This window comes from Austrofundulus limnaeus, unplaced genomic scaffold, assembly GCF_001266775.1.
Source record: "Austrofundulus limnaeus strain Quisiro unplaced genomic scaffold, Austrofundulus_limnaeus-1.0 Scaffold0, whole genome shotgun sequence".
Taxonomy (NCBI): Eukaryota; Metazoa; Chordata; class Actinopteri; order Cyprinodontiformes; family Rivulidae; genus Austrofundulus; species Austrofundulus limnaeus.
Window position 1 is genome coordinate 3,641,147 of NW_013952402.1, and position 10,835 is coordinate 3,651,981.

At 37.0% G+C, this 10,835-nt stretch overlaps 2 protein-coding genes across 3 annotated transcripts in view; one reads left to right on the plus strand and one right to left on the minus strand.

Annotated features, from left to right (window-relative positions):
- Nucleotides 1-10,835, minus strand: part of wdfy4 (WDFY family member 4) — a 42,676-nt gene that overhangs the window by 3,125 nt on the left and 28,716 nt on the right. For both annotated transcript variants that reach the window (XM_014018311.1, XM_014018392.1), the window contains 11 exons: nt 10,168-10,253; nt 10,006-10,068; nt 6,762-6,804; nt 6,507-6,626; nt 6,296-6,419; nt 6,088-6,194; nt 5,218-5,368; nt 4,149-4,240; nt 2,790-2,999; nt 2,567-2,687; nt 699-856 (listed from right to left, as the gene is read on the minus strand). In XM_014018311.1, the coding sequence (XP_013873765.1) occupies nt 699-856; nt 2,567-2,687; nt 2,790-2,999; nt 4,149-4,240; nt 5,218-5,368; nt 6,088-6,194; nt 6,296-6,419; nt 6,507-6,626; nt 6,762-6,804; nt 10,006-10,068; nt 10,168-10,253 (1,275 nt within the window). The remainder of the gene's footprint in view (nt 1-698; nt 857-2,566; nt 2,688-2,789; nt 3,000-4,148; nt 4,241-5,217; nt 5,369-6,087; nt 6,195-6,295; nt 6,420-6,506; nt 6,627-6,761; nt 6,805-10,005; nt 10,069-10,167; nt 10,254-10,835) is intronic.
- On the plus strand, nt 6,818-9,958 carry lrrc18a (leucine rich repeat containing 18a). Its single transcript, XM_014018820.1, has 3 exons — nt 6,818-6,983; nt 7,585-7,672; nt 9,028-9,958. Exon 3 carries the CDS (start codon nt 9,032-9,034, stop codon nt 9,845-9,847), a length of 816 nt encoding a protein of 271 aa, XP_013874274.1. The 5' UTR covers nt 6,818-6,983; nt 7,585-7,672; nt 9,028-9,031; the 3' UTR covers nt 9,848-9,958.

Below are 10,835 nucleotides of genomic sequence, written 5' to 3' on the forward strand. Positions count from 1 at the left end.
CACACACACACACACACACACACACACACACACACACACCTAGTATGAATACATCACGATGCATTGTTTATAAAGGCTAGATTTGATTTTTTATGATTATCAAATTCAGCAGGTCCTTTTTATTTTTGTACGTTTTTAACTCAGCTGAATAAGATCACAAGATGAGGAGTTTTTAGAAACGTAGCAGCAAATCGTTCAGGGAAATATTTTATTCTCGTTTCTGTTTGGCTTCTTCCCTTGATATAAAGTCAGCTTTTTAATTACTTGACTTTTCAAAAATAATCATTGCTTTTAAACATTTCCATTTTAGCCCGTTCAAAACAAAGGCTGCTTAGCTGGTGAATTATCTGATCTTAAAGGGGACATTTCATGCAAAATCCACTTTTTAGCCATTAAAGGCATTTTGTTGTGTACTTAGAGTCTCTAGGAGTGCAGAAAAGTTGCATTGATTTGGATTTAAAGAAACAGCCTCAAAACGAGTTGCTTTGAGACACACCTCAGAAAAGGGGTGAGAGAGGGGCTTGTGGAGTTACAATAAAGTGGAATTCAGACCAAAGCATTKCCGTTCAATTTTATATAGACCCCAACTGAATGATTTAAACATGAAAAAAGGATTTAAAAGCATGACATGTCCACTTACATTTAATTTAAACAACTTGTACATCCAGGCAAGAAATACAAAATATTATCACGCGTACCTTTTCTGTGGAATAGTTTCCAAAGACACARCTGTTGTCTGGAAACCCCCAGCTGAAGAAGCAGCCAAACAGTGGCGACACGAGTAACCGGTTTTTCTCGAGGACCACAACTTCTTTTTCCAGACACAGTATTTGACCGACCGGACCTCTTGGCAGTTCTGCAATAAAGAAATAAGTGGCACAACCAGTGAAAAAAAAAAGAATGATTGGAAATAAAGTATCAGTCATATAAAGCAGCAAGCACACAAAAAAGGTTATAGAGTAAAAAATTAATTTAAAAAAGTGACCTCATTCTGCATATTTGTGAGCTTCAATAAACTTGTCAGGCCAAATAAAGATAATAGCTCTTCAAAAGCATCACGTTAAAGAGTCTGGTAGCTCGGTAAACTTAKGATTTTTTTTTATTAAACTGACCAGAGAAAACTGGGCAATTAAAACAGCTTTTCCCAAGTTATAAGAAGCGAGGGTTTGTCCWGGGGGGGCACCTGCATCCTAGACAGTAGAAATGTGAGCGTATGTGGGTGAGGAAACATACAAGAGGCAGTAATTGTGCCTGTAATTGACCTATTCATGCAGGAACAGGCAGAAATCATTAGATCATTTTGCCAGATCTGCTTCTAAAATCCCCAGAAAGTAGCTCAGTCTGCATTAGTCCTAACGTTCCTCTTCCTATTCATCTCTATCTCCTTATTGATCAGATCAGACACTCTAAGATTTAATATGAAATGTAATATGCAGGAATCTCTCCCTAAGCATTCGCAGATTCATCTCCTCTCCCTCAGTGGGCCTGTAGGGATATTCAGATTATTAAGTAGAGCTCAGCTGAAGACTCATCTCCATATTGTAGCTCTAACAGATAGCTCTTTCTACCTTTCTGTAGGATAAATTAATCTATGGAAAATTCCACTGCGTTTCAATGATTCCCTTGAGATCGGAGCACATCTAGTGTATAATAACAGACAAATGATGTGGAAGAAATTAAAAGAGGGAACAACAAAAATAGTGCCAAACACAAGAGATATAGATTATGCTTGGCAAAACATGGAAAAATAATGAATGCAGATGTTTGAGCAAATATGTTATGTTTATATTTATTATAGCACATTTTAGTCCTTTTGGTTTTTATAAAGRAATAGAGTTTGTAGTACAATACAGATACTGTACTGTAAACAAGCCATGRTTTTACAGTACTTTAAAGTGTCTGTGACTTTTTTTAATAAATATGAATGCAGTTTTGGAAAGATAACGCTGCTAATATTTTTGAATAAAAAAATTTTATTCCACTGTGGTGAACAGTTGTTTAGATTTTTGCATGTCAAGTAACAGGAAGTGATGTCAAAGGGGAATGTCTAATGTAAACACATTAGTGTGTAGAGAAGAATCTGATGTTTCTTTAGATTATTTTGAGCCACTATCAGAGGTGGAYGAAGAAGAGTAAGAGTTTAAATACTATTGTTTCAATAAACAAAGACCAGGGACTTATTTTTTTAAAGAGTTCCCCTTTGATGTCACTTCCCGTTCCACTTTGGCTGAGCTAAACTCTATAAAAATGTTTCATTTTCGGGTAAAATCATGTGTCGTTGCGCAAACTTCATAAATACAAAGATGTTTTCTTTGATCTTTTGTATCTGAAGGATATGCAGGACACTTTAAAGCTTACATTAAATGCACAGTGGCATGTGAATTAAAAACCAGTCTCAAAACTTCTGGACTTTTTCTGAGATTTTTGTTACCTCGAAGCCCTCTGTCAAAAGTGAAAGACATAAATTTAAGAAATTTTAATTGTCACAGTGGCAGACAGCTGGAACCAAATCTAAGATGCCCCTGTATCTTACAATTTGTCTACGCCCCTAAATGTGCAGCTGTACCTCTGAATGGCTGTGCGGAAGCCTTTAATTTGTCCAGTTTGAAAAAAAATGGAACWGGATGGGATGGTGAAGAGCTTTCTTTCTTAGAGCCACTGCGAGGTGGATGAGGCTTCGTGAAGAGCTGTAGGAAAGACAAAGATGATTACAGAGTAAACATTTCTCCAAAATGCAAAAATCTGCACTCACTGAACATGAAGTAAATAACAGATATGTATATTTTTACCTGTTTAGGAATCTGGCCAAAGTTGCTAACGTATCCTAAGATTGTGCTCTTGATTATGGGGTCTTTTGCACCTTGTTGCCAATTCTGGGCATAGAAGTAGGGGTGAAACGTATTCAAGCTGTCCACAGCTGCCTGACTTTGCTGCTTGTACCCAAAGATGAGGTCGATCCACAGGTGGAGGTTAGAACTCACATAGTCACTTTCCAGGACCTGCAAACAGAGCAGAAGTTGTAACACAACAGCCAGCTTATCATGCAATATTATAGCAGCACTAAACAAGAATTCTGCAGTTTTAAATAGCAGAATTGTGCTGCACTTATTATTATTATCATTGCAGGCCCAAAATCATTACTCAAACTGTTAATAAGAAAGTTTGGAGCACTCTAACTTCTCCAAGATTGCACAGCCAATGAAATTATTCAGGTACAGAATGATTTCCTCCAAAAGTCAATTTAAGAATCCAGACCAGGAGGAGGCTGAACTGCTGTTATGAGCATATCTTCATGGTAGAATTAAAGAATGATTTAGGTTGAATTAGCCAGAAATTGGTTTTGAAGAGTTAATAAGAGAATATGTGCATCATGACCAGCTATATCCATGCTATAATAAACCCAACCTGGAAGAACACAAAATTGAAAAAAAATATATATATAACTAGGATACTTTGTTCTGAGTTAATTTGTCTGTGAAGGGAAAAAATGTAAAGTCACTAATTTTATGAGAATTGTGGGGAATACGGGTAGTTCAGTAGATTACAGAGTGATAACCATCGTGCCCCAGAAATGAAGAAAGGGAGGGTTACACATAAGAAAGACAAAAAAGGCACACAGTAACTTTGCACGGGGGAGGAGAAGAGGGAGCTAAAAGAAAGAGAAAAAAACAGAGAGAATATTCAAGCCATTACCAACTCACAGGAATAATGGCCTTATAAGAAAGTCTTGTCCCTGTATCAGTCACATTAAATAGGCTTGCTGTCTGTCATCTACAGCACAGATACACGGCTTTTCATGCATGTTTTGTAAGGAAAACAATGAGGCATTTTATCTAAAAACAAAATGAACCAATTCCAATGTGACAAAACAGCTTTGACAGAATGTAAGAAATAAGACAGTGACTGATATGAATAACATCCGTCTCTTACGCTTTCGGAGAAAGAATGAGGACGAGCTCACTGAAACCGACACTGTCACAGAGTGGACAGTAGATATTTGTTAAGAGACAATAAAACACTATAGSCTCTGTCCATATAAGTCAGATAGTATTGACAAACATTAAGACTCATGGGAAAAGTCCTGGCGTATAACAGACCAGGCTGGCCAATTGGAACAGACAGGCCAGACGAGGTCAGGTGTGACTGACCTCTCGATGGATTCTAATGAACTCCTGGGGGTCACCTTTCGCCCATGGAGGCAGCTCGACGTCTCCCAGAGCTGTACCGTCCTCCATGAAACCTACAAAGATATGAATAAAGCACATCACTGTGTGTRGATTTGACAGCAAAGCGTGAAGTTTGAAAAATACCCAGTGGAGGAGTAAACAAAGAAAAATTACTGTGTTTAAATGGGATCAAAGCTGATTTTATTTTAAATTTATGGCTCTAGTATTTTGACGGAAAAAGTATTTTTGATCACAGTTTCCTTATTTTTTTTTCTGACTGTCAATTACAGCAAAGAAAAAACAGTGACTACAGCTTCATGTGATTACACCTTCAATGTTTGTTTTGTAATGGTATGTATTCTAAGGGATGTGTTTGGTCACTTCCTGTAGTTTGGAAACAATTTTTACGCTACCAAAGTGGTTTACTGCTGTAATGTATCATGTACTCCAGCTGACTACGGATGATTACGTTCTCAGTCTAATAACTAGGTAACAGCAGAGCATCATACTGTCTGATCAAATTTAGCTTCAATGTTCCTGCAGCTTTATTATCCTTAAATTAAAACTGTATTTCCTATCAGCGAAGCCAGGTACCTCATTAATTAAACAAATACATTAACAGCGATTTGTAACTTGTCTTTGCGAGCTTCTTACTTATAGCAATTCGAGCTTTTTAGCAATTTGAGCCAACATTCCTTTCAAATTGTATATATGTAATTTATATAAAACAGCTTCTGTAATATAATCTGGTCATGACATAAACATAAAATTTTCCATCATTCTTGAGTTGTTGGTAACAAGTGATGTCATCAATTCTGCCTTGTGTTGCTAAACACCTGCTTATGAAAAAATATAGTTTTAGAAACTACTATCCCTACATCAGTGAACATTTTAAAGCAATAATCTCGAGGAATTATTTACCGCTAACTATAGGTTGGAGTCAATAAAATATATATTTTTTACAGGTTTTATGTTTCGTTAAAATGTGTTTATAAACACCTCAACAGGAACTTCACATTTACAGATTAACAGAGAGTGTTTTGTTCCCTACCGAGCTGAATGTTGTTAGAGTTGAGCAGGAAGTCGGGCAGGTAGAAGAACTCCGGGATCAGTTCTCTGACGTCTCCCATGTTGTCTCGGGAGGACGAGTCCCACTCCTTCTTAATGCTGTAAAACATCCGTTCAGGGATGTCAAACCCCCCCTGTGGGCAGATGCATGAACAGGCATGTACATGAGCTACGCAGTTAAAAACCTTTTTTATGTAAAATTTCATAATTTTGATGGAAATCTCATGAGAGAGAATGTAATTTAGTGTAAAACAATTACTTCAATAAAATGAAAATAGMGAATACGGCAGTAAACTCGGTTAGCGATGTAAATTCAGTTATGGATATTACCACACACCCGTTATGTGCTTTAGAAGACAAAAAGGCATCCCAATTCACCAGAGGAACATCTTTATTGCTTTATTCTGACTATCAAATATGCATGCCTTTTCATTATAATCAACTGGATACTGTATTGTGAATGGGTAACATCTGTGGCTATTTGTATTGGCTTTTTTATATGCTGTTTGTAATTATTTGCATATATATTAAAAATCTCTGTAAAATCTGCTTAAATACACACAAAAAACATTTTAAATTTTGAAAATACCTTGTAAGATTTTTATTATTATCAAGAATCTGCTTAAAAATAATAAAAAAAACATATTGGTGAATGTCAATCTTGAGATTTGGGTTTAAATTTTTTATTTTTTCACATAAATTAAGACAAAAATGATCGTTCATCCATCATTCAGTCAATCCTAAACATTTAATAAGTCAGTAATACTGTAAGTCCATCACCTTTAACTCACAACATCTAATCCTATGCTTACTTACAGACACATTTTTACATTTCTGGTGTTTGTGGCCTTACCTGGAGTGTCTGGAAAGTGTGTGAAAATGGCTCCATCCTGACAAGGAAGGAAGCCACAATGATGGCTGATGAGTAGTGGGTACAGTAGTGACAAAGTGCAGACAAGTCTGTTAAAGTGTAAAGAACATTTCACGACAAAAAATGAGGGATTTTTTTATAACTTCTTTGAAATACAACAGAAAAATGACAAAAATATGAGCCAAGATACCTTCTTCCTCATTGTTCTCCATGTCTTCATATCTCTGAATGAACATCTGTTTCCTTTTTTCTGACTGAGCTCCCATCGGCTTGGACAAATCACGAAAAGTTGAGGGGTTTGACAAATCAAGCATCTGTTGAGGAACAAGATTTTATTTTTGCTTTTTAATGTATCTCTATTAATAGTATTAAACGAGAAGATGCCATGTGCAAAACTCTACCTCTGACTGATAGTCAGCAAGAACCCAGGGGAAGACTGGGTACTGCATCAAATCATTGTATGTCCTTCCAGCAATGGTGTTCAGATGCATCAAGTACTCAAAATTACTCATCTCTCCTTTCTGKATAGCAAAAAGTAGAAATCAGATGAATAAAAACACTTCATAAAAGGAAATGACGTGAAAGAGGGAGGGCCAAATCTGTGAACACAAACAGCTCCGGCTAAAATGTGCAAAAAGCTGTGTTTGTCACATTACCTGCCATTTAGCAAGGGCTGTTTTGTCAACCACAGGGGTCTTTCTGAAACGCAGTAAGAGCAAACACTTTGTATTAGCAACACGGGCCGAGCACCGAGTGGCTCAACAACACAAAGTTCCTTTGCTTGGTCTGTTGCCTAGCAGCTAGAGTTCACAAAATAGCCAACATGGAGGTGAGAAACTCAGGAAACGGATTGTTTCACACAGCTGTGAGGTACTGAGGTGAGCTGCACTTTGTCATAAAAATAGAGTGGAGGATTGGTACCACATGTAGTTTATGTTGTGTTTACATGAGTAAAACAAATGTTTTATACACTCAGCTGTGATTTGAAAGGTCTAGGCTAGTTGTACAGAGACACTAAAAGGTCAGAAATTAGATAAAAGAAAAACATCACTTCACACTTAAGGTTTCTATTCTCTATTTTTCATGGATTGGATATTTGTTCAAATACAATTGCAATTTGCAACAAATGTTACATGTTTCAACATTGCAATGACTACRTTTCTTTTTAAGCAACTATACAAATGTGGTTCAACTAAAATGAAAATGTGATCAGCTGCTTTTAAAAGCTCCACTTCCTTTGCGAGCCACAAAAACAAGGCAATAAAGTCTTACACCCCAGTTGCTAAGGAACGATGATAAACAAAAGAAACCTCGAGKTTCACTTTGGCGAAGAAAAGCTTAATGTTTACAAATGGTACATTCCTGATATGTCCTTAGGAAAGAACTACCAGATATATTTTTGCAAGTGGACTACATTTAACTTCAGTTTTAAAGTGTTTCATATCAGTCAATGCAGGATTTTTTTCTCTCTCTCCGTAGCTCATTACAGGAGTGAAATCTAAAGATGTTTTRACAACTGGAAAAAGTTCCATAAAGCTGAAGGTAAAAAAGGAAAGAAGATAAAACAGTAAGTACAAATTTTCTCTAAAAATACTGAGAAAAGTTGTGAAGATTTCAGGATGTATGAAATGTTTTTGTTCATCTTATGAGGGTCTAATTCACTTGACTAGAATAAAATACCAGAACAGCATAAGAACCAGTGGATCCTTCAAATTATTCTCAAATGTCTTAAAATCATGGCTCCTGGATAATCAACTGTGTAGAAGACACTGAGTATGGGATTCTTTTATCCATTTTGTATTTTTAATGTATTGCCTTGAATTGTTATTGTTGTGCTAAATGGCTTATTATTTTTAATCATGCTTTTTTATATTTTTAGTAACTTTTTAATGAAAGTAACTTGTTGATTTGTATGTATCGTATTTATATCTATAGGACCTTGAGGGACTACAGATGAAAACTAGCCTCCATGGCTAATTCTGGCATTTTCTGTAATATGCATTGTCCCTTCTTAAATAAAAAACAACAACAAATCAGGTGCAGGCGCTTCTTAATATCGATAAATTCCCAACCATAATTTTTTTTTTGTGAAACCACACTAAATCAATCATTGCATTTGGCTTGGTATGTGTTATCTAATTGCAAGCAATAATTTCATGCAATAGTTTCCTATAGGAGGTTATAATAGGAACAAGCACCAGTAGATAACCTCTCTCATCCTGAGGATGATGAATGAGGCGAGAGAGGGCCTTGGGGTGTAACACAGACACAAACAAAAACACACCTTGCTCTTTTAGACAGGGAGGGGAGAAGAGCAAAGCCCTCATTACACTCCCAACACTCCCCAACTATCATTTATCAAAGTCCTGATTTGACTCCTCGTGCACACACACACACACACACACACTACTGCGCATCTATGTCTGTCAACGCACTTGCATGTAGATGTCCTACACACGTCTTCTCTTGCCATACAACTCAATCAGTTGAACGGCGAGGGAGAACGAACGCTCGTGTTCTTCCTATATTTTCCTGTGTCGCCCCACTCCTATTGTTCCCAAGCATTAGCCTTAATTAGAGAGTCGTGCTCTTAAATACCCCCATGGGCAACACAGGGTGAGCACGCACCAGTGCAGACAYGACACCGCGACGCACACACGCGTTGTTCTCGTTCCTCTGAGTGCATGCTTTCCCCACTGCCCCAGGACATACACAGGCCACCGTATTGGAATAAATCACGTCAGCTTTACACATGCATACTTACCCATGAACAAACACACAACACATTTATTTCCCCGAGTACTGTGTGATGGTGGGAATTAAATACATTTTGGAAATCGGCCTCTTGGGGTAAAAGTCAACAAAGGGAGGCTGAGCTGACGTTTTTAACTGAGCTGCTGAGTAATTCTCTGTTTATTGCAGCACGATGCCCAAAGGAAAAGAAGCCAAAGGGACGAAGGTGACCCTCAAGACAGCAAGAAAAGCCATAAAAATGACCCTGGATGGAAGACGTAGACTCACTCTAAGCAACATGGGTTTAACCATTTTCCCCAACTGTCTTTTCAAGCTGGACAACGTGGAGGAGTTGGACCTTAGTCGCAACCTGATTCAGAAACTTCCTGATAACATCGGAGACTTCTTATCCCTCAGGTTTTTGGATGTGCACAGTAACAAGCTGGTGTCTGTGCCTGAGTCCATCGGCAGCCTGGTGGAACTGACCCACCTCAACCTTGCAAATAACTGCCTGACCTCTGCAGGTTTGCCATCCTCACTGGGTTCTCTCACCAAACTGAAGAGTCTCAATCTTGGAATGAACCAGCTGGATGCCTTGCCTCACAACATGGAGCGCTTGGTCGACCTTCAAGAGTTAGGCCTGTTTGATAACCGCTTCATCAAGCTTCCCGACTTTGTGAAAACCATGCAGAAACTCACTAAGTTGAATGTGGCACGCAATCCTCTAGCATATCTTAAGGAAAAAAGCGAGCAGGTGAAGAAGAAAATGGCCGAACCAAAAAACGATATGTACTTAGTCCATGAAAGCACTCTGTGTAAGGAATGCCTTCAGAAATGYAAAGCCCAAAGGGAAAGGCTTATGAAGGGAGAAAGAAGTGAAGACAGAGATAAGTTTGATGAGAAAGAGAAAATATCTTTTGCAGGACTGATAACACCGAACTCAGTGGCCTCAGTCACTCAGGATGTGTGGAGAATGAAAGACAATGTGAAAAACAAGAAAATCAAATGACCTAGCATCTGTTGAGTTCAGCTATGGAAAATCTAAAAATTCTAGAAGTAACWATTTTTTTTTATTTTTAGCTCACCATGTATTTCATATGAATAAAACTGATTGAATTGCTCAAGTGTGCCTTTAATATGACTGTAACAAATAATAAAGACACTTACTTGGCATTAGCAATGACTTCAGAGACTGCTCTGCCCTTTAATGCTGGTACAACACTGCTTAATCTAAATGGAAAAGAGGAAACAGCGGTCAGGATGCAGAAAATTTATAGGTTGTTTTTTTTTTGTTTGTTTTTTATCTGTCATTACAGTTTTCTTTGTTACCTTTTATATGCTGAGACGTGGTCCTTATTTGGGAATACCAAGAATGCTGAGTGCCCATTTTTCATGAAGATCTCAATAGCATTGTTCTATGTCAGCAGAGACACAGTGGTTTTAAGAACATAGATATGATAGCATTTGTAAAAATAATGATTTAACTTGAACTAAACAACCACTAATTAACACTGACAATTAGAACAAAGCACACAATATTTGTTAAAAACAAAAAACAAAAAAAATTGTAAAAATTCTTCAAGGAAATACTTTTTTCTCATAAAATTCAATTAAAAAAATTACTGCATAAAATATACATGTTGAATTATTGAAAAAAGGCTTGCTTAAACTTGCTTTAAATTCTTAAAAAAATGTTTTAAATGTTGAGGTTCTTTATTTTTCTTTCTAAACATCAAAAATTATAAGTGTACAAATCATTTATTAATTATTTTTAGTAATACATTTTACGTAACAGTACAATTTCATTCCTGGAACAAATAAATCAGATTACAAATGAGACAACAATCCTGCAAACAAGTTGATACCAAATAGCACTAAAATTATATTTTTTGTAAGAGGGCGGAAGATGACAGACAGACAGACAGACAGACAGACAGACAGACAGACAGACAGACAGACAGACAGACAGACAGACAGACAGACAGACAGACAGACAG